At 43.5% G+C, this 23,985-nt stretch overlaps 1 protein-coding gene across 1 annotated transcript in view; it reads right to left on the bottom strand.

Annotated features, from left to right (window-relative positions):
- Positions 1-1,856: 1,856 nt before the first annotated feature.
- The window catches only part of LOC118395042 (semaphorin-6B-like), a 61,926-nt gene continuing 39,797 nt past the window's right edge, over positions 1,857-23,985 (bottom strand). The window contains exons 6-17 of the mRNA XM_052464238.1: positions 16,361-16,459; positions 16,175-16,265; positions 15,815-15,934; positions 15,183-15,271; positions 14,635-14,852; positions 8,883-9,014; positions 8,633-8,782; positions 8,293-8,472; positions 7,888-8,028; positions 7,404-7,481; positions 7,214-7,272; positions 1,857-4,152 (exon numbers count right to left, since the gene is read on the bottom strand). Of these exons, the coding sequence (XP_052320198.1) occupies positions 3,140-4,152; positions 7,214-7,272; positions 7,404-7,481; positions 7,888-8,028; positions 8,293-8,472; positions 8,633-8,782; positions 8,883-9,014; positions 14,635-14,852; positions 15,183-15,271; positions 15,815-15,934; positions 16,175-16,265; positions 16,361-16,459 (2,370 nt within the window). The 3' untranslated portion in view covers positions 1,857-3,139. The remainder of the gene's footprint in view (positions 4,153-7,213; positions 7,273-7,403; positions 7,482-7,887; positions 8,029-8,292; positions 8,473-8,632; positions 8,783-8,882; positions 9,015-14,634; positions 14,853-15,182; positions 15,272-15,814; positions 15,935-16,174; positions 16,266-16,360; positions 16,460-23,985) is intronic.

Genomic DNA, 23,985 nt, shown 5'->3' with positions numbered 1-23,985 from the left:
CTATTGTTTTTTTCTTTGCTCATCTATCATTCCTCAAGCAAGAGGGGAGGCCGATGACATCACAGATTCCCAACAGACCAACTCTTTGAACGCCCTACTCCTTGACCGCCTTCAATTCGAATTGTGTGTGTGTGTGTGTGTGTGTGTGTGTGTGTGTGTGTGTGTGTGTGTGTGTGTGTGTGTGTGTGTGTGTGTGTGTGTGTGTGTGTGTGTGTGCGTGCACAGCCGTAAGTCACAAGTCAACTGGATACCTTTTTTAATTCAGCTCAGCAGGACAAACCTGCGATTCTACTCTTTAGAAAGAAAACAGCTCGCCTCAGTATTTAGTCAAAGGTAAATACCGTACTTAAGTGTATTTACAGCTCATTCACAACATAGTCAATAAAAACTCGCCCGTCAAAGAGAAAGCCCGTGTCAAGTAAGAAGACAAGAATCATTCAAACCAAATGGGGAAGATACATTCAAATCAATTATTTACAAGGATATGCATTAGATACAGTACAACTCCTTTTCAAATAAGACAAATAAAAGTTGTGCTTTTCCATGAATGTATTAGTACTGCACAGTTTTATGAGCAAATTAGTATATATATTCATTCAGGAAGTAGCCTGTGACTTGAAGGTTCCACAGTATGGCTGTTTGTTGGTGTGGGTGGAAACAATCAATACAATGCTAGCGTAACGAACTACTGAACCAAATTCTGGTTTATAAACAGATTTTGAGTGTTACTAGCATTTGAAATGGATATGCCTAAAATGCACGAGAGCAGCAAAGGCAAAATAATTATGAAAGAACACAAACATTCAGTAGGCTATCTGAAGGTGACATTGTGAAGTTCCTCATCATTCCACACAGGAAGTAACACTGTACACACTTGAACAAATTATACAACACCACAGTATCAAATATATAAGGTATAAAAATGAATTGACATGGTTTTTATGGCACTTGAAAATGTTTCCTTTTTGTTTCAGTGGTCACGTGATATGTCACCCAAAAGTACAGTTCAGAATATTGGCACACATTGTATTGACACAGAGACAGAGGGAGAAAAGACATCGGCGTGGTGTTTATAAGTGTGTTTGTTACTGCGGCTGCATCTCAAACATCACCATATTTCCCATTCAGTGCAAATACATTTGACCACTTTATGGACAATAGGGTGTGATTTGAGTCAGGACCTGTCTGAGTGCTGTCATCATTGTGCTCCTCCAATGGTAACACAGACATCTGGGGTTGAGTTACAAGTGTCTTTATGTACAAGTCATTGCTGCTCAGGTTCACAACAGAACTGAACAAAACGTTTTTCTGAATGTGACTGGAGCTGTGTCTCTGACGCCTTGAGAATGGCAGATCCTATCGTCTTTCTTGTCTCCGTGTTGCCTCTCTCTTTCTCACTCTACTCTGCCTCTCTGTTTGTCTCTCTCTCCTCCTGTCTTTCTACTTGTCTCTGTCTTTCTATCTCTCCCTCTCCCCATGTCCGCTTAACGTAATGGCAAGTCTTTTATTAGACACTTTGATGGGTAGAATATATGGTGCCATTTGAGTTCTATGAAAATAACCATTAACGTTGATGAGTAAGCGGCAGGACAGTTGTTTAATCACAACAACAGTGACTATCACGCACGCACGCACGCACGCACACACACACACACACACACACACACACACACACACACACACACACACACACACACACACACACACACACACACACACACACACACACACACACACACACACACACACACACACACACACACACACACACACACACACACACACACACACACACAGACTGCCCAACCTCATTCTCTTTCCTTCTCTCCACACGTCGCATCGTCTTTCTGCGCACGCACGCACACACACACACACACACACACAGACTGCCCAACCTCATTCTCTTTCCTTCTCTCCACACGTCGCATCGGCTCTAAAATGATTTGCCATTAAAAAAAACATGGAGTGGAAGGGGTGGATGGATGGATGAAATGGCGTCATTAGAGAGAACGCCTGGTTGGCAGAAATAGTGCTGACATTCCAGTCCGACTCTCCTCCTTTCCCGTAACTCAGTAAAAGTGGGTTATAGTCCCATGGTTCCAGTGAGGCAGGTTAGGAGCAGTACAGTACGGCCCCTCTCACTTCACATACACTGGGAATATATGGCCCCCTGACCAGACTTATTAAAACTGAGCTGTAAATCTCTCTCTCTCAGTGTGTGTGTGTGTGTTTGTGTCAGGAGGCTGCTGGAGGGCAGGCTATTAAATCTTTATTGCCGCTTCCTTTCGACACTCTTCATCAGGCATTCTCTTCACGTTCAGAGTCAGAGTCAGAATGACCTCAGTGTTTTCTGCACACTGAGGCTGAACAGTGTCTGTTTCATTCTCCTTCAGCAAGATTCTTCAAAGTGATATCTTTCTAATTCATGTGTGAGTGCCACTCAGTCTGTACTGGAAGGTGGACAGAGTGCATTGTGTAGGAATGAAGTCTCCTTGGTCTCGTCTTCTGACACCTGATAGTGGCCATGTTGTTTGGTATTCCTTTTTGGCCTGTTTGAAGCACAGGTAAGGCAGGTGTCTGTCTCTGGATCTCTTTGCATGTAGCTTCCTGCTTATGGTTCTCTCTCAGCATGTTTTCTTTGTAAGAATTCCACTGTCTAGCAAACTCTTCCTTCCCCTCTCTTTTTCCCTCTTTCTCACCTCTCTTTCAATCCCTCACTCTCGCTCTCCTTTCTCTCTTTCTCGCCTCCTCCCCTCTCTCTTTCCTTCTTTCTCACCTCTCTTTCAATCCCTATCTCTCGCTCTCCCTTCTCTCTTTCTCGCCTCCTCCCCTCTTTAAGCAGCTTGAGTAGATAGGCAGACACAATAACAACCTCATTTTCTCTGGCTAATCACAGCCAAGCAGGATCTGAGTGACAGCAGTAGTAACCAGTCACAGATAGAACAGCCTCAGGAGTCCCCCAGTGAGATATAGAGATATCAGGAGGACTGAATGACAATGAGGGACAGAGACAGAGAGAGAAAGAAAGAGAGAGGGAGGGAGAGAAAAGGTAGAACAGAGAAAAGGAGAGAGATGTAGAAAGAGACTGATATGCTCTTAAGCAGTGGCCGGGGTCCTTCCCTGCTTTTCACTCTCTTTTTCACTGGCCGTTGTGAGTCCTCTCATTGGAACTCTTCTTACTCAGCAGCTGGCTGAGATCCACCAGCTCCCCCATCTCTCCTCTCCCCAGTTCCGCTCTCAGCTGAGCCCTGCCCGGCCCGGGGGTGTGGTGCTGGGCCACATACTGCTGGCCGTTGGCGGTCGGCATGGAGGATGGAGATGCGGGGACCATGCCCTGGCTGCTGAGGATGTAGCCTTCCTGGGGAGGCCAGCGGAGAGGCAGGGGCTCCCCAAACTCCATGTGGGCGCTGGGGGCTGACACCACCCTCCTCCTATTCGGGGAGTCCTGGGGGGTCATGGGGTACACGTACTCCCCTGCCGACTTGCGAAGTGCCGACTTTGGGGTCCCACTCCTCCCCTTCTCCCCCCAGGGCTTGCTGAGGCACACGTAGTGCTGGCGAGGCGTCTCCCCTTCTCTTCCTCGCTCCTCACCCCCATGTCTCCCACCTCCTCCACCCTGGAAGAGTCTGGTGGTCAGGTAGACAGCGGTGGAGGGGTGTGGGGGGCAAGGGAGAGGGCAGGGGGATGCCAGCCCCATGGTGCTCCCTCCCAGGTAGGTCTGGCTGTTGTCCCACCCCCCTGATCCAGAATCGGAAAGCCTGAGCCCGCGTCTCTTCTGCTGGGGCGTGTGCTCTGGCGTGGGCAAGAACCCTGGGTCCAGCTCCCCTGACTTCACCCAACCGTTGGGCATCACAAACAGGGTCTCCCCGCCCTGAGAACAAGGTCTATCCCCTCCTCCCTGACGGGTCACACTAAGGACCGATCCTCCCATCCCTCCTCCTGACGTCAACATCCCCCTCTCCTGGCGCTGGATGCTGGACTGGCTGGAGTTGCTAGCGTGGCGTCGGTTGCTGGGCTTGTGGGCCATGATCCAGCAGACGGCCAAGCCTGATAGCATCGCCCCGATGGTGAAGGCCGAGATTGCAGACGCCACCAGCAGGTTGAGGGAGACGAGACTCTCCGGCTCGACCAGCAGACTCTGCTGTATGACACCTGAAGGGGAGAGGGGAGATGAAAGGAATCATAAGGTTAATGGCAAGAGAGAAGATAAAATCCACTTAACGTTACAGCATGAACAGGTTCTCACTCTACAGTCCTTCAGTCTCCTTTACTTTTAAATTTCCATTCTCCTTCATGACCCTCTCCATGCTTTCGTTATTGTCACGTTTAGATCTAAACATGATTTGCCGGATCTCAAAGATGATATTGCTATATTTTATTATCCAAGAGCATAATCTTATTCTGTGTTACAGTAATCTATCATAACATTGTAAAATTGCAGAAGATAGGCATCTCCTTATCCTTTTTGGTGCTTTCTCCAGCACATCCTTGGGGTTCTGCTGGCTGGGCTGAAAGCTGCACTTGTCATCAGTAAGAAGGGAAAACACTAAAACAGACTCCGCTCAAAATTTCCATTCTGTGTTCAGGAAGGATCTGGGCTGGCCAGTGAGTTTCTCCCTAAAATACATCATTTATTTTGGTAAATATTTCCACCGCTCTAATCACTCCCATCTGAACAGACACAGCAGATGTCTGCCAGGCCCTGGACCCATAGTTCTGGGTGTGGCTTCATGCTTTCACCACTCTCTATGGAACAGGCAGTAAACTGGCCTATATCTGAGTTAGGAAAAAAAAGTTCTGGAACTAGAGGAGGTCAGGTTCTAGAGAGTGACATACAGTGCATTCTGAAAGTAAATCAGACCTTTGCCTTTTCCACATGTTACGTTACAGCCTTATTCTAAATTAAATTAAATTGTTTCCCCCCTCCTCATCAATCTATACACAATACCCCATAATGACAAAGCAAAAATAGGCTTTTAGAAATGTTTGCAAATGTATTAAAAATAAAGAAATGTAATATAACATTTACATAAATATTCAGACCCTTTACTCAGTACTTTGTTGATGCACCTTTGACAGCGATTACAGCCTCGAGTCTTCTTCGGTATGACGCTACAAGCTTCGCACACTTGTATTTGGGGAGTTTCTCCCATTCTTCTCTGCAAATCCTCTCAAGCTCTGTCAAGTTGGATGGGGAGCGTCACTGCACAGCAATTTTCAGGTCTCTCCAGAGATGTTAGATCGGGTTCAAGTCCGGGCTCTGGCTGGGCCACTCAAGGACATTAAGGGAATTGTCCCGAATCTACTCCTACGTTGTCTTGGCTGTGTGCTCAGGGTCGTTGTCCTGTTGTAAGGTGAACCGTCGCCCCAGTCTGAGGTTCTGATAACTCTAGAGCAGGTTTTCATCAAGGATCTCTCTGTACTTTGCTTCATTCATCTTTGCCTTTGCCCAGTCCCTGCCGCTGAAAAACATCCCCACAGCATGATGCCGCCACCATCATGCTTCACCGTGGGAATGATGCCAGGTTTCCTCCAGACATGATGCTTGGCATTCAGGCCAAATAATTAAATCTTGGTTTCATCAGACCAGAGAATCTTGTTTCTCATGGTCTGAGAGTCCTTTAGTTACCTTTTGGCAAACACCAAGCGGGCTGTCATGTGTCTTTTACTGAGGAGTGGCTTCCGTCTAGCCACTCTAACATAAAGGGCTTATTGGTGGAGTGCTGCAGAGATGGTTGTCCTTCTGAAAGGTTCTCCCATCTCCACAGAGGAACTCCAGAGCTCTGTCAGAGTGACCATCGGGTTCTTCGCTACCTTGCTCTGACATGCATTGTCAACTGCATTGTCAACTGTGAAACCTTATATAGACAGGTGTGTGCCTTTCCAAATGATGTCCAATTAATTGAATTTACCACAGGTGGACTCCAATCAAGTTGTAGAAACACCTCACGGATGATCAATGGAAACAGGATGCACCTGAGCTCAATTTCGAGTCTCATATCAAAGGGTCTGAATACTTTTTTTATTTCTTCATACATTTGCAAAAATGTCGAAGACCCTGTGTTTGCTTTCTCACAATGGGGTATTATGTGTAGATTGATGAGAAAAACATTTGATTTATACATTTCAGAATAAGGCTGTTACGTAACAAAATGTGGAAAAAGGTAAGAGGTCTGAATACTTTCCAAAGGCCCTGTATAACAGATGGGATTGCAATGTTCTGGTAGAGGAACTCATTCATTGCAGGTTATAGATCTATGACAGAGAGTTTAGATGATATTGTAATATGATGGACTCAGACTTGAGAACAGATTGCAGGTTATAGACTACAATACAACAGATGAGATTGTAGTGTAGTGTTCTGGAATCAGAACCCTCTCCGATTATAGATTTGCCAACAAAAGAGATGATACGGCAGTGTATCATTTGAGTTGGAACAGATTGCAGGTCCTGGAACAGTTTACTAATGAGAAAGAGACATCCTGATTGCCACCAAGACAGATTTGAGATGTGTTTGTTTAGAGAAGACGTCATCTTATGCCCTGCCAGAATCTCAGCTTTGAGCACCACAACGTTTTGCATACTGAGTTGTGTCCTCGTTTTTCTTTTGTACATGTTTTTGCGATAAAAGTATTTGTCAAACTGTAGCAGACAGTCGTTGACAGCTGAACACTCAGAATATGGCTTAGTCCTGTGGGATTGTGGGGTTGGGAACCAGAAGGATTTACTTCACTGATCAAGACATCCACTCCTCTCTCAAACAATCAACATGCCTTTATTGAAGCCAGCAACCAATTAAAAGCAGTCATACTGGGAGAGGCTTCTGAAGGACCCTGATCTGAGGAGCGGGAAATCAAAGCCCTGACATTTCACACTAGCTAATCACCTTGTTGACAGACTACAAATGACAGTCTTCTTCCGTCACCACTGTACAAGCAAGTTCGATACACACATAAACAGAAACATACAATGCACAGTATATGAACTGCAGAATCATTGTGATGTTATGTACACTTGGGTTGTGATTGAGACTTTAACTGAGTCCATGACAAACAAAAATTATACTTTGTATTAACATACACTTGAATTGCATTGATGTATGTGTAGCAAAAGCTTGTAATGCATGATTGAGCCACTAGGCGGGGCAGGCATTAAGTGAAAGAAAGAACCGTTTCTACCCACAGAGCTGCAGGGCTAAAGACAAGGTACTTACCACCACAGTCTCCAAGATGGGAGAAGTTGCCATACTCAATGTCTTGCTGAAAAGGCAGCCTGCAATAGGACATAGATGATAGGTTAACCGATTACACAGCACATCAACATCAAAAGGTAATAACAGATTAATACACAATTAACTGATTCATCTGATCCTAGATCTGTGTCTACATGGGCAGCTGTCTCACCGTGTGCCTGGTCTGAGGAAGGAGCAGGTGCTGCCTCTGGTCCAGCCACAGTAGGGATCTCTGGAAGTGAGACAGCTCCTAAATACACACACATACACACACACATGGAGATCTGATCAGCCTGATGGAGATGGCGTGTGTGTGTGTGTGTGTGTGTGTGTGTGTGTGTGTGTGTGTGTGTGTGTTAGATTAGGGTAAGTGTTAAGGCTGTGATTAGGGTTACGGTTTAACTGGGATGTAGAAATAAAGCTATGGTTAAGGTTAGCGTGGTTGTTGAGGCTAGAGTTGAACCGGGATGTGGACATAGGGTTATGACTAGGATTAGGGTTGATCAAGCTAGGGTTAGGGTTATTTATGGCTAGGGTTAGGGTTGATCCGGGTTGTGAACATCAAGTTCGGGTTAGGGTTATTTATGGTTAGGGTTAGGGTAGCCAAAACCATAAACAAAACCCTGTGTGAGTGAATGTGTGTATGTGTTACTCACTTCATGCAGCGTGAGTGTAAGTGGCAGCGTGCTGTGGGTAGTCTGACCAGACAGGAAGGGAAGGCCAGCAGTAGAGTGTGACTGGCACGATCCAAGGACAGAGACAACAACTGTCTGGCCTGGACAGAGTCCTCTCCACACCTGGAGACCGAGACAGGGAAAGAAAGAGAGCGAGAGCAGGAGAGACATAGATGCATCTTTATAGTATTTTCATTCATTTCTATTGTCACAGCAGAGAAAAATAGGGATTCATTAGGGTGATCGCTGCCTTAGAAAACAGAGAGGTTTTAAAAAACAATGGTGTAGTAGTGACTTAAACAGCTAATCTCCACAATAATGAGCTGACAAAACACAGGACTGCAGTGAGAACAAGGGATTGTGGCCAAACTCCCTTCCTGTACTCACTTCTCAGGGTTGAAGCCCTCCACCTCCTCCAGAAACACACTGCTGTGTGTGGGAGAGTTGTCTCCACTCGGGACAATGAGGAATTTGAGGACAGTCCCTCGCGTGGAGCCCAGAAACAATACTGTACGGTTTCTATGGGGACCAGCTTCTGTGTCCACCACCATGGCAGTCAACTGGTACCTGGGGAGAGGGATGGAGAGGGAGAATAGAGGGAGGGGGGAAGGGAGAGGGAGCGAGGAAGATGGTGAGCTCAATTTTAGGACACTTGAGGTATACAACGTAGGGCAAACATGGATTTCAGTGAACAATCAGTGGTAACCATGGGTATCCTTAGTCATACCTGCCCATAGTCTTGACAACCCAGGGTCTGTGCCCCACCAGGGGTATGGTCTCATCCATCAGGGGATGAGTCTTCACAAAGTTCAACACCTCATCTGGCAGAGTTTTAGACGAGCTGAACTGAGACCCCTGCACCGCACAGCCACCCGGCCTACAGAGAGAGAACAGGGTCAAAATAAGGCATAGTAATATGATAGAACATCGCATTACAATACTTCACAAAGATAAATATGAGTTATGGTTGAAAGTACCTGGGTTTGGGCACGAGCTCATCAGATACAGGTGTCCAGATGGATTCTGGGGATTTCTGCTCCTTGAATCTTCCCTCAAACACCCTAGCCAACTGCTGCATGTCAAACACACAGACTGCAGACCCAGGGATACTGTCAGAGACAGGGAGAGAGAAGGAGGGGAGGTGGGGCAGAAAGGATTAGATATGGATCAGATATATGACGTGTGCCTGTGTGTGTTCATGTGTGCGTGCATGTGGGTCTTTCTAAAAAACCAGGGTACCAGTGAGGGTTTCATAAGCTGGACAACTTGTTACTAAAGAAGTCCAGAGATTCATAAAATCAAATACATCTCTCTTTATATCGAGATCAGATGTATCTCTTTGATCAGATTTATCTCTTGATCACTACACAATAAAAGTTGTTCTGTCAAGATCACAAGATAATCAAAAGTACCACGCATCATCCATTCATTTGTTCAGATGCACGATAATGACCTCATCAAGGAGCCCTGTTGCTACATTGCATGCAATGTTCTCATGGTTCATTTAAGCCCTGAATGATGCCTGACAGGCATCTCTGTCTCCCAGGCCATGTGCCGTCTCCAAGACCACAGCCAATCGCATGCAAAGGAACAACGCAGCTAAGTTGGCTAGTATTGTGAGCTAGCTAGTTAGCTAGGTAGTCTTGAATTTGGTGCTCGGGAAATTCAAGTATTGGAATTGGCGGTCGGTCTATATTAGGCCCTATACAGTATGTACAGTTATATACATCATACAATTGAGGTCCTTGAAAATTACAGTTAAGTGCTTGAAAAGTCCCTTAAAACCTGTTACAGCTAGAAGTTCCGCTAGCAGAACCCCTCGACAACATCCGGTGAAGTGGCAGAGTGGCAAATTCAAATGAAATTACTATAGATATTAAACTTTCATGAAATCACACATGTAATACACCAAATTAAAGCTACACATGTTGTTAATCCAGCCAGTGTGTCAGATTTCAAAAAAGGCTTTACGGCAAAAGCAAACCATGCGATTATCTGAGGACAGCACCCCAATCAAACACATTTCATATGTCATCCCGCCAGGCGTGACACAAAACTCAGAAATAACGATATAATTCATGACTTACCTTTGAAGAACTCCTTTTGTTGGCACTCAAATGTCCCATAAACATCACAAACATCACACATCCTTTTGTTCGATAAATTCCGTCGTTATATCTCCAAAATGTCCATTTATCTGGAGCGTTTGATCCAGAAAAACATTGGTTCTAACTCGCGCAGTTACCTGTAAACTTGTTCTAAAAATGTCAAAACAACTTTCCTAATACAACTTTAGGTATTTTTTAACGTAAATAATCGATACAATTTCAGACGGGTTAAACTGTGTTCATACCGGATGAAAACAAAGTGGAGCGAGCATTCAGGTTGCGCGCCCCAACCACAACAGTACGCTAGACTCGACCCTCGTTCTGAACAGCCTTACTTCTTCATTACTCAAAGGAAAAACATCAACACATTTCTAAAGACTGTTTATCTAGTGGAAGCGATAGGAACTGCAAGCAAGTGCCACAGAAATCGAGATCCACATAAGAAATCCCATTGAAAAGAGAGTGACCTCAATTTATTTTTCCTGGATGGATTTTTCTCAGGTTTTGCCTGCCATATCAGTTCTGTTATACTCACAGACATTATTTTAACAGTTGTAACAACTAGATTTAATTTGGGCATGCTTTTCATCCGGACGTGAAAATACTGCCCCCTAGCCCGAAGAGGTTTTTAAAGTCCTTGAATTTGACTATCAATATCTTTATGAACTCTGCTTAAAGGATGTCCTAGGCTTAAGTTGTTGTATAGGTAGAATTATGGGCCAATTTGCATATACAGTGCCTTCGGGAAAGTATTCAGACCCCTTATTCTTCCATATTTTGTAACGTTACAGCCTTATTCTAAAATGTACAAAATGTCCCTCCCCTCATCAATTTGTAACATCAATCTATCAATCTTTTTTTCCCCTATTATGTTGACTGTACATTTGTTTTTTCCATGTGTATCTCTGTGTTGTTGTTTGTGTCGCACTGCTTTGCTTAATCTTCGCCAGGTCGCAGTTGTAAATAAGAACTTGTTCTCAACTGGCCTACCTGTTAAAATAAAGGTGAAATCATTTTTTTTAAATACACACAATACCCCATAATGACAAAGCAAATTTAATTAAATTTTTTATAAATTTGAGGTAATTTATGAAAATACAGAAATGAAATATTCTATTTACATACAGTTGAAGTCGGAAGATTATATACACCTTAACCAAATACATTTAAACTCAGTATTTCACAATTCCTGACATTTAATCCTTGTAAAAAAATTGTCTTAGGCCTGTCTTAGGTCAGTTAGGATCACCACTTTATTTTAAGAATGTGAAATGTCAGAATAATAGTTGAGAGAATTATTTATTTCAGCTTTTATTTCTTTCATCACATTCCCAGTGGGTCAGAAGTTTACATGCACTCAATTAGTATTTGGTAGCATTGCCTTTAAATTGTTTAACTTGGGTCAACCATTTTGAGTAGCCTTCCACAAGCTTCACACAATAAGTTGGATGAATTTTGGCCCATTCCTCCTGACAGAGCTGGTGTAAATGAGTCAGGTTTGTAGGCCTCCTTGCTCGCACATGCGTTTTCAGTTCTGCCCACAAATTGTTCTATAGGATTGAGGTCAGGGCCTTGTAATGGCCACTCCAATACCTTGACTTTGAGGTCCTTAAGCCATTTTGCCACAACTTTGGAAGTATGCTTGGGGTCATTGTCCATTTGGAAGACCCATTTGCAACCAAGCATTAACATCCTGACTGATGTCTTGAGATGTTGTTTCAATATATCCACATAATTTTCCTGCCTCATGATGCAATCTATTTTGTGAAGTGCATCAGTCCCTCATGCAGCAAAGCATCCCCACAACATGATGCTGCCACCCCCGTGCTTCACGGTTGGGATGGTGTTCGTTCGGCTTGCAAGCCTCCCCTTTTCCTCCAAACATAAAGATAGTCATTATGACCAAACATTTCTATTTTTGTTTCATCAGACAAGAGGACATTTCTCCAAAAAGTATGATATTTTCCCCATGTGCAGTTGCAAACCGTAGTCTGGCTTTTTTATGGCGGTTTTGGAGAAGTGGCATCTTTCTTGCTGAGCGGCCTTTCAGGTTATGTCGATATAGGACTCATTTTACTGTGGATATAGATACTTTTGTACCTGTTTCCTCCAGCATCTTCACAAGGTCCTCTGCTATTGTTCTGGGATTGATTTTCACTTTTCGCACCAAAGTACGTTCATCTCTAGGAGACAGAACGTGTCTCATTTGTGAGCCGTATGACAGCTGCGTGGTTCCACGGTGTTTATACTTGTGCACTATTGTTTGTACAGATGAACATGGTACCTTCAGGCATTTGGAAATTGGATGGGGAGTGTTGCTGCAAAGCAATTTCCAGGTTTCTCCAGAGACGTTCGATCGGGTTCAAGTCCGGGCTCTGGCTGGACATTCAGAGACTTGTCCCGAAACCACTCTTGCTTTGTCTTGGCTGTGTGCTTAGGGTCATTGTCCTGTTGTAAGGTGAACCTTCACCCCAGTTTGGGCTCCTGAGTGCTCTGGAGCAGGTTTTCATCAAGGATCTCTCTGTACTTTGCTCCGTCCATCTTTGCCTCGATCCTGACTAGTCTCCCAGTCCCTGCCACTGACAAACACCATGCTTCACTGTAGGGATGGTGCAAGGTTCCCTCCAGATGTGACCTTTGACATTCAGGCCAAAGAGTTCAATTTTCATTTAATCAGACCAGAGAATCTTCTTTCTCATGGTCTGAGAGTCTTTAGGAACTTTTGGCAAACTCCAAGTGGGCTGTCCCACTCCAAGTGGGCCTTTTACTGAGTAGTGGCTTCCGTCCACAGAGGAACTCTGGAGCTCTGTCAGAGTGACCATCGGGTTCTTGGTCACCTCCCTGACCAAGGCCTTTCTCCCTTGATTGCTCAGTTTGGCCAGGCGGCCAGCTCTAGGAAGAGTCTTGGTGGTTCCATACTTCTTCCATTTAAGAATGATGGAGGCCACTGTGTCCTTGGGGACCTTCAATGCTGCAGACATGCTTTGGTATCCTTCCTCAGATCTGTTCCTCAACACAATCCTGTCTCGGAGCTCTACTGATGATTCCTTCAACCTCAAGGCTTGATTTCTGCTCTGACTTACACTGGCAACTGTGGGACCTAATATAGACAGGTGTGTGCCTTTACAAATCATGTCCAATCAATTGAATTGACCACAGTTGGACTCCAATCAAGTTGTAGAAACATATCAAGGATAATCAATGGAAACAGGATGCACCTGAGCTCAACTTCGAATCTCATAGCAAAGGGTCTGAATACTTATAGAATGTAAACTATGTATTTCTGTTTTTGTTTTTTTTATAAATTTGCAAACATTTCTAAAACCTGCGTTCACTTTGTCATTATGGTGTTGTGTGTTTATTGCTGAGATTTTTATTTATTTAATCCATTTTAGAATAAGGCTGTAATGTAACAGAAAGTGGAAAAAGTCAAGTGGTCTGATGACTTTCCAAAGGCACTGTATTCCTTTAAGTACACATGTGGAACCTTTTGCGACTAGCAATCCCGGATCCGGGAACGTAATCATAGCCTCAAACGAATTAGCATAACGCAGCGGACATAAATACCCCTAGAAACTTTTTCTATTCATGAAAATGAAATATGTTGAAACACAAACTTAGCCTTTTGTTAATCACACTGTCATCTCAGATTTTCAAAATATGCGTTACAGACAACGCTCGACAAGCATTTGTGTAAGTTTATCATGGCATAATGCTATGCTAGGCTCTGCTTGCAGCAGGCAACATTTTCACGAAAATAAGAAAAGCAATCAAATTAAATCATTTACCTTTGAAGAACTTCGGATATTTTCACTCAGGAGACTCCCAGTTAGATAGCAAATGTTCCTATTTTCCAAAAATATTATTTTTGTAGGTGAAATAGCTCCGGTTTGTTCATCATGCTTGGCTGAGGAATCGACCGGAAAATGCTACCACTACAACGCCAAACTTTTTTCCGAATTAGCTCCATAATATCGACAGAAACACTGCAAACGTTGTTTAGGATCAATCCTGATGGTGTTTTTAACATATATATTCGATAATATATCCGTCGAGGCAATTGGTTTCTCATAAGAAGCGATTGGAAAAATGGCTACCTCAGTATTTTACGCAAGATCTTCTGCGGGAGACACCATGTGACCACTTGCTAAATATGGTCCCTTACGGCTATTCTTCAACGGAACTGCTTAAAAAGACGTCACAATGCTGTAGACACCTTGGGGAATAAGCTCATTCGTAGCTAATTCACAGCCATATAAGGAGTCATTGGCATGAGGCGGTTTCAAAAAATGCGGCACTTCCTGATTGGATTTTTACCTGGGTTTCGCCTGTAACATCAGTTCTGTTGCACTCACAGACAATATCTTTGCAGTTTTGGAAACGTCAGAGTGTTTTCTATCCAAAGCTGTCAATTATATGCATAGTCTAGCATCTTTTCTTGACAAAATATCTTGTTTAAAACGGGAACGTTTTTCATCCAAAAATTAAAATAACGCCCCCTAGTCGCAATTAACATTATGATCCCAATGTCACAGATTGGACCCATTATTTATAGAAAGATCCATGTCCATACGCGCATTATTTTTATTTTATTTAACCAGGCAAGTATGTGTGCATGTACCTGTTGGGCGGTGTAGAGAACAGTCCCAGTATGACGTCCCTGCCGTTCATGTTGAGTATGGGGCTGGTGGCGTGGAGCAGGTTGAAGTAGAAGTGGGAGTCTCCTGGGACAGAGCAGTTCAGTCTGGCCTTCAGGAATGACGTCCACTGTTTTTCCAACACCCTCTGAGACCCACCCTGGTCCCCCTTACACACCCTCGCCACACGAGACACCATCACCTGTACACACACACACACACACACACACACACACACACACACACACACACACACACACACACACACACACACACACACACACACACACACACACACACACACACACACACACACACACACACACACACACACACACACACACACACACACACACACACACACACACACACACACACACACACACACACACACACACACACACACACAGTATAAACAAGACAAACAATATAAACAAAATGGGATGTACAAATTGCCATTTCTGTGTGTGTGCGTGCATGCGTTTGTGTGTGCATAGTTGTGAATTTATGTGTGTTTGTGTTTACTGTGTACCTTCTCCAGGTGATGGAACTCCATGGCCATTTCCCTGAAGAAGAAGTAAATATGAGGCCCCCACTCGACTGCGCTCACAAAGAAGGGCTCTGAGAAAGAGTAGAGAAATGCCATTACACACACGCATACATCCCCCCTCCGCCATTACATGCATGCACGCATACATCCCCATCCACCACGCACAGCTGTATATTTATTGCCAATACCTAATCTGACACCCCTCTGTAACAACATATGGCACTTCAGTGGGGTCAGCCATTAATAATTCATGTCCTGTTTAATTTATCACCAGTGACAAGCACAGAGCAGTTATTTACTCATTTCTGCCTCTGACCTCCAAGGCTACACGCTCTGTTTTAGTCTGATGGGATTTCATGTCCTTGATCTGTTGGTCTGGTCCTCTCTGATTTGACAGGACTGGATGAAAGCAATGAATCTAACCAGGCACTAAGCTAGCCTATCGCTTTTATCTATCCACTCTTAGGATACAAGGATTTAGGTAGGAATGGAGACCACTTTAGAGTGTTTGGGTTATCCCGCAGTGTTTATGTGATCTAAGGAAATATCGTTCCTCACCAGCGGAGATGTGTTTGACCCATTCACTCACATGCAAGTACGTCATTTCAGTGTACCTCTAAACCACTTGGAGTCGTGTTTGACGGTGCGGAGAGCAGGGCTGTCGCCTAGGCTACGATAGATCACAGCATCAATCGCCAGAAAGTCTGTTACAGTACCAGTGAAGAGACTGCCCTCTGAGAGAGATAGAGACAGAAAGACAGAGAGAGAGAGAGAACAAGGAAAACATGCACTGTATTGATCATGAACACAAGGTTAGTCAAGTCCCTTCGCACAGCTCTAGTCTCGAGACTGATTCGTCATCTGAATGCTTTCCCCTGGACATTTTACAGACCCAGTGAAAAGTGCTACGTCATTACTTTCCAATATACTGAAAGAGAGTGAAAGTAAAAAAAGAAAGAGAGAAACTCCTGTACCTGCAAAAAGAGCCACGTTAGCGTGTCTGGGATCATAAGGGCATCGAGCCATCCCACTGACCGTCTCTCCTACCATCTCCAGAGTGTCCCTCTGCAACACACACAATTGTACATATGTACTGTATTAACATGCACACACATGCCAATAAAGCTTCAATCAATTGAATTGAATAGACAGATACTCACAGTGTAGTTCGCACATAGAGGGTTGAAGGCGTTGGTTCCACACACAAACAGTTCTCCATGTTGGCTCAATAACACCTTGATGAAGTTACGACACTCCCCCTGCAGAGAGAGACAATAAAGGATGAGAAATGATTGGAGAGTCAGAGAGGAGAGGAAGCGTGCGTGCGTATATATTTGGGTGTGTGCACAACGGCGTCAGCGGGCCTGGGCTTCCATGGCATTTTTTAAAATATACAGTTGAAGTCGGAAGTTTACATACACTTAGTTTGAAGTAATTAAAACTTGTTTTTCAATCACTCCACACATTTCTTGTTAACAAACTATCGTTTTGTCAAGTCGGTTAGGACATCTACTTTGTGCATGACACAAGTATTTTTTTGTTAACAAAAATATTATTTAACTTATAATTCACTGTATCACAATTCCAGTGGGTCAGAAGTTTACATACACTATGTTGACTGTGCCTTTAAACAGCTCGGAAAATTCCATAAAATAATGTCATGGCGTTAGAAGCTTCTGATAGGCTAAATGACATCATTTGAGTCAATTGGAGGTGTACCTGTGGATGTATTTCAAGGCCTACCTTCAAACTAACTGACTCTTTGCTTGACATCATGGGAAAATCCAAAGAAATCAGCCAAGACCTCTGAAAAAAATGTGTAGACCTCCACAAGCCTGGTTCATCCTAGGGAGCAATTTCCAAACGCCTGAAGGTACCATGTTCATCTGTACAAATAATAGTACACAAGTATAAACACCATGGGACGATGCAGCTCAGGAAGAAGACACGTTCTGTCTCCTAGAGATAATGCGAAAAGTGGTGCGAAAAGTGCAGATCAATCCCAGAACAACAGCAAAGGACCTTGTGAAGATGCTGGAGGAAACAGGTAAAAAAGTATCTATATCCACAGTAAAACGAGTCCTATATCGACATAACCTGAAAGGCCGCTCAGCAAGGAAGAAGCCACTGCTCCAAAACCGCCATAAAAAAGCCAGACTATGGTTTTCAACTGCACATGGAGACAAAGATTGTACTTTTTGGAGAAATGTCCTCTGGTCTGATGAAATAAAAATAGAACTGTTTGGCCATAATGACCATCGTTATGTTTGGTGGAAAAAGGGGAGGCTTGCAAGCCAAAGAAAACCATCCCAACTGTGAAGCACGGGGGTGGCACCATCATGTTGTGGGGGTGCTTGATGCAAGAGGGACTGGTGCACTTCACAAAATAGATGGCATCATGAGATAGGAAATGATGTGGATATATTGAAGCAACATCTCAAGACATTAGTCAGGATGCTTGGTCACAAATGGGTCTTCAAATGGACAATGACCCCAAGCATACTTCCAAAGTTGTGGCAAAATGGCTTAAGGACATCAAAGTCAAGGTATTGGAGTGGCCATCACAAAGCCCTGACCTCAATCCTATACAAAATTTGTGGCCAGAACTGAAAAAGCGTGTGCGAGCAAGGAGGCCTACAAACCTGACTCAGTTACATCAGTTCTGTCAGGAGGAATGGGCCAAAATTCACCCAATTTATTATGGGAAGCTTTTGGAAGGCTACCCGAAACATTTGACCCAAGTTATACAATTTAAAGGCAATGCTACCAAATACTAATTGAGTGTATGTAAACTTCTAACCCACTGAGAATGTAATGAAAGAAATAAAAACTGAAATAAATCCTTCTCTCTACTATTATTCTGACACTTCACATTCTTAAAATAAAGTGGCGATCCTATCTGACCTGAGACAGTGAATTTTTACTAGGATTAAGGCAAATTGTGCATTAATAAATTGGCCACAGCCTGTTTGCCCTCCCGCCTATCTGTTCCATGTATCAGGTAGCCTGCAAAAGCCAGCATGGATAGAATGCAAGAATTGACCATTCTAATAATTGTCATGTGCCAACATATCGCCATGGTGAAATTTGCACCCCTGTAGATCTGAAATAATAGGATGGTGAAACTTGCATCAGCCAACCATAAAAGCAAGGTGAAGCCATTCAGGCATTCTTGATAATCAGGACAATCCTTGTCCTGCAAAGAAACATACATTTTCTATATGAAAAATTTGATTTTGCAAGCAGTAGGCCTAGGCATTTAAACTTAAACTAGTGACACAATCATAGGATCTGATTAATTTGATTCAATACAATTCAATATTTTAATAAGCCATTTTAACATCGGGTCTGGGTGTTTTGCTCACAGCTCACTGTCAATTGCTCACTTTCACCCTGTTTAGGACTACAAATTAGGCCATGGAATTCGCACATAAAAAGTATTTGTTTGCAAATGCAACTGGGGCCATGACATCACATGCCCCATATTCAACCATAATTTATTCAAAAAACACAGTTTCCATTCAGCCAGGTCACCCGTTACACAAGTCAGTATTCAACGTCCGTCCATGTCTGAGGACATTGGGAGATGATGTGGAAACTGGCCACTAGGGGCAACAGTAAGCACTGTTATCTTCAAGCATCTGCCTCTGATTCCAAAGGTTGCAAGTTCGAATGCAGCGATAGAAAATTGTTTTTGAGATTTTTGTTTTAAGCCTACAATATCTCAAACCTTAACCATTCGGAGTGAATGCCGAGCCTTAAGTTTTCAGAGTTAAAGCCGGAACTTAATCTTAAACACTTCAAAATGTTACGTTTGCAACAACTTCAAAATGTTACGTTTGAGAAACATGGATGAACGTCTAATTCTGACGCGAGACTGTGAGAGCTTGAAGTGAGACTGTGAGAGCACCACAGAACATCCCTGAAAAGTTCTCATTAGGTTTCCAGGTAATGTATTAACACAATGTACCGGTAATGTTTTCGCAGCAAACCAAGATTTGTCCTGTGAAAGTTTCCAGAACATTCGTTAAGTCATGGCAAAGGTTCTCATAACGTATAAAACATTCGCCCGATGTTGCCAGAACGTTCGTTAAGTCATGGCAAAGGTTCTCATAACGTATAAAACATTCGCCCGATGTTGCCAGAACGTTCCTATAACACATTGAATCTGTTATTCAATGATTCCCAGAATGTTTAATTCGGTTATGGGAACAGTCTGGTGAGAACATTGTGCGGACATCACAAAGAAATGTTCCCAAAAAATAAAAACTGTCCAGTTGTGCGGATGATTATACAATGTTTCTTTTAGGGTGCAAAAAAACATTTACCCGATGTTACAAGAACGTTCCCAGAACACATTTTGTATGTTCTTTAAAGGTTCCCAGAATGTTTCATTAGGTTGTGGTAACAAGAGATATGTTCCCAGGGTCACAATACATTCATTTGGTGTTGACAGAATGTTGACAAAACTGTTTTTCTGAGTTATTTAAATGTTCCCAGAACATATAATTAGGTTATGGGAACAGTGTGAGTACATTACAAAATATGATCAGTTGTGATGACATTGCTTAAGTTAAGTTGCCCAAGACATTACCTTAATGTTATAAGAATGAAATGTCCGTTTTTATGATGCTAGTAGCATAGTTGTTTTAGATTTAACATCATATTCCATTGATGTTCACGCAAAATTTCAAGAACATTTGGAAAATGTTATATTTAAGTTTGACCTAATATTACCACAACATTCTCAGCATGAAAATTAAAACAGATTGGAGTACAACCCCTTTATGTTTCTCTCCAGATTTAATGGCAATTCGCATTTGAGAACTGAATTGCAGGTACTGTAACAGAGAGACACATGTCAATTTAATTTCATTCATAGGACATTTGAACAGCATTTAATCATGAAAACAAAACCATATTCTTTAGACTTCATATGTTGACGGTAATAGATTGGTCTATTAACATGGTAATCTGCCTAGATAGAATGATTTTAACCTGATTGGTTAATCCTGTGACCTCTTAACTTTGATACGTTGATAGAACTTGCGGCCTCAAACATGCCCCTGTGTTGTACTACCATGTTTAGGATTAGTAAAGTTTCCCAACTGAGCTCCTCTCGCCTGTCTGGTTATTATTAGGTGATAAAAATTAAAAGCACAACAAAAATGGTGACGATGGATTCAAAATAACAAACATGTGGATTGTAAATGGAGCAGGTGTGCATCTGGCAGGAAGACAATATAGAAGAAACTGATATTTCATGGACCGAGGTACCCGCCGAGGATATTCGCCAAGATAACAGTAGCAATGGAGAAATGGCTACTATGCAAGTCTGACGAGTGAACGAGTACATCAGGATTTCGAAAGTTATCTTGAGTGTTTGGAGCTATGGACATTTCCAAATGACATTAAAGACAACAAGAAGGTCAAGTGTGTTTCTTTGTGTGATCGATGCGGAAATCTATGGACTATTAAAGAGTCTGATCACACCTGGTACACCAAATACATTGCAGTATGGACAAACTGAAACTTGAAACTTTTGGTTTGGGAACAAACCAAAACCTCTGGTGATTGGGGAGCAATTCTGTTTTAAAAATGTAATCAGAAGGAAGTCTGATTGTGCAGTGGCTCTGAGACAGTTGTCAGCTAATTGTGTTTTTGGACAAAATCTACGAGAGGCAGTAAAAGATCCGTTTGTAAGTGGACTGTGCTCTGAAGCTATGCGGCACAAGACGCTAGCAGAGCAGAGATGCAGAAAGGCAGGTGGGATGACATTGTCAATGGCGTTAGCTTCCAATAACACCAGGGAGTTTTCAGGGAAAGCAAAAGAGGCTCAATCGGTAAATGTGGTGAATAAAAATGCTAAAACATTTCCCAGCAGAGGAAAAGGGACAGTTCAAGTTCAGCAATAACAATGGAGAGAAACGGTATTAAACAATGGCACAAGGCAAAAGAATGCTGGTCAACCACCATACTACAGGTATAGAGGAAAACATTCGGCTCATGATTGCAGATTCAAAAAGGAGTAATGCCACGTCTGTTCTGAAGTTGGACACATCACCTGTGCATGTAGGAACCGCAGGGCAGGACAGACACAGTATGTTGACACTGCTGAGTGCAATGACAATAGTTAGGAGGATTATTCAGAGCTGTTTGGGGCGTATACTGTTTACACTACTTCCAATGGGGAAAAAGGGGATTTACAGTGAATGTCAGCTTGGATGGAAAGGATTTGGACATGCAGTCAGACACAGGGGCCGCTGTCTTTCTGGTCTTGTAAGTGTGTTACCATGATGCTCTGTCTCACCTGTCGTTAAAGAAAACGCAAATACAGCTGACTACCTACTCAGGTGAGAAAATTCCTTTGCTAGGGTATGTTAAAGTGCCAATTGTTAAAGGAGGAGGAGACAGACCTGCACTGATGGGCCATAACTGGCTAGAGAAAATAGAGTTGAACTGTATTTTCAGTGGAAAAGGCTGTGACGGATACAGACCTGGCAGTCAAAGCTTTACTACAGTGCCACTAGGTGGTATTTTTAGAAGGGGCACATTTCATCAAAGATTTCATAACAAAGACCAGGGCACGCCCTGACGCTCAGCCCATTTTCCAGAAGGCAAGACCAGTGTCATATGCATTGGCCTAGCGTCGCCCGGGTTAGGGAGGGCTTGGTCGGTAGGGGTGTCCTTGTCTCATCGCGCACCAGCGACTCCTGTGGCGGGCTGGGCGCAGTGTGCGCTAGCCAAGGTGGCCAGGTGCACGGTGTTTAAGAAGCAGTGCGGCTTGGTTGGGTTGTGTATCGGAGGACGCATGACTTTCAACCTTCGTCTCTCCCGAGCCCGTATGGGAGTTGTAGCGATGAGACAAGATAGTAGCTACTACAACAATTGGATACCACGAAATTGGGGAGAAAAAGGGGTAAAATTCAAAAAATAAAATAAATTTTTAAAAACTCATCATCATTCTCATGTTTAATACATGTATCGTATAGTATGTGTGTGGCAGGGTTACAATTATGTCAAAAAAACAACATTTGAGAGTGTGCTGACCCTGGTGCTAGAGGGGGTATGCTGACCCTGGTGCTAGAGGGCGAGGGTATGCTGACCCTGGTGCTAGAGGGGGTATGCTGACCCTGGTGCTAGAGGGCGAGGGTATGCTGACCCTGGTGCTAGAGGGGGTATGCTGACCCTGGTGCTAGAGGGCGAGGGTATGCTGACCCTGGTGCTAGAGGGGGTATGTAGCTGGAGGTTTGAAGGGGTATGAGACTATAAAAAGTTTGGGAATCACTGCTCTACGAGACTGGGCTCTTCTGCAGTAGCTACTGAAGATACTACCTTGAACCACTTTCCAGTATTAACACATTCTACTGAGGAGAACCAGAGATCTACTGCATTTTGCTCCAACGCATTGTCCCTCTCCCATCTAGTCTCTGAGCCCCCTGACTTCTCCGGGGGCCTCCGACGAGGACCCACTGCGCCCCCCACGTCCTTCCCACTCAGCCTTTGATCCTGGGTTACTGAGCCGGCTATCCCCTGGAGCAACCCACAGACCAAGTCCCACAGGACCCCTGCCTCTGTCGTACATCAGCCATACAGGGTCCCTGGCTCCTCAAGGTAGCTACAGTCGGGAGATCCATTGTCCAGGATGTAGTGGTTGCCGAGGCATTACTGGAGTCACAGTGCGTGACATTACTTGGAGCTTATGGTCATCCTAGACCGGGGGGGGGTTGAGACAGGATTTAGAATACCTGAAGAACAAGTTATTGGCTACCGGCAAGCAGATTATCTTTTCTGGCTCTATTCCTACACACAAGTTGATCATTCTCCCGGCAATTTTCAGTGGAATCTTGGATTAAGTCAAAACTGCCCTGAAAGAGAGTTGGATGTTATTACCAATTTCAACTTATTTTGGGAACAACCTCAGCTCTTAAAAGGGACAGCTCGCACCCGAACAGGAAGGAGCTAGAATGCTGAGTGCTAATATTGAAGAGGTGCTCCAAAAATGATGGGATGTCAGTCCTTACCCACAACAGGATGAGTCTTGTTTTAATCCATTTCCTTGTTCAACGAATAGGCGTAATGGTTCAGTTCTAGGCAATCTTGTACCCGTTCCAATTCAAGCCTCCATGCTCTTTTCTAATAAGGGGTTACCTACTTAACATGGCATGTTCGTATTAGAAACTCCATCTGATCTGAAAGTTTGATTTAGAAGAAGTTTATAAAAAATTGTATCTTATTGTAACTCTGGCTTCTCAAACCAACGCATACATTCTGGTTATAACTGAATCTTGGCTGATGTGTCTCTGACTGGTTATAACTGAATCTTGGCTGATGTGTCTCTGACTGGTTATAACTGAATCTTGGCTGATGTGTCTCTGACTGGTTATAACTGAATCTTGGCTGATGTGTCTCTGACTGGTTATAACTGAATATTGGCTGATGTGTCTCTGACTGGTTATAACTGAATCTTGGCTGATGTGTCTCTGACTGGTTATAACTGAATCTTGGCTGATGTGTCTCTGACTGGTTATAACTGAATATTGGCTGATGTGTCTCTGACTGGTTATAACTGAATCTTGGCTGATGTGTCTCTGACTGGTTATAACTGAATCTTGGCTGATGTGTCTCTGACTGGTTATAACTGAATCTTGGCTGATGTGTCTCTGACTGGTTATAACTGAATCTTGGCTGATGTGTCTCTGACTGGTTATAACTGAATATTGGCTGATGTGTCTCTGACTGGTTATAACTGAATCTTGGCTGATGTGTCTCTGACTGGTTATAA

This window comes from Oncorhynchus keta, chromosome 15 (genome assembly GCF_023373465.1).
Source record: "Oncorhynchus keta strain PuntledgeMale-10-30-2019 chromosome 15, Oket_V2, whole genome shotgun sequence".
NCBI lineage: Eukaryota > Metazoa > Chordata > Actinopteri > Salmoniformes > Salmonidae > Oncorhynchus > Oncorhynchus keta.
Note: the sequence above shows the minus strand (reverse complement) of the source record. Positions and strands in the feature narration are given on the sequence as shown.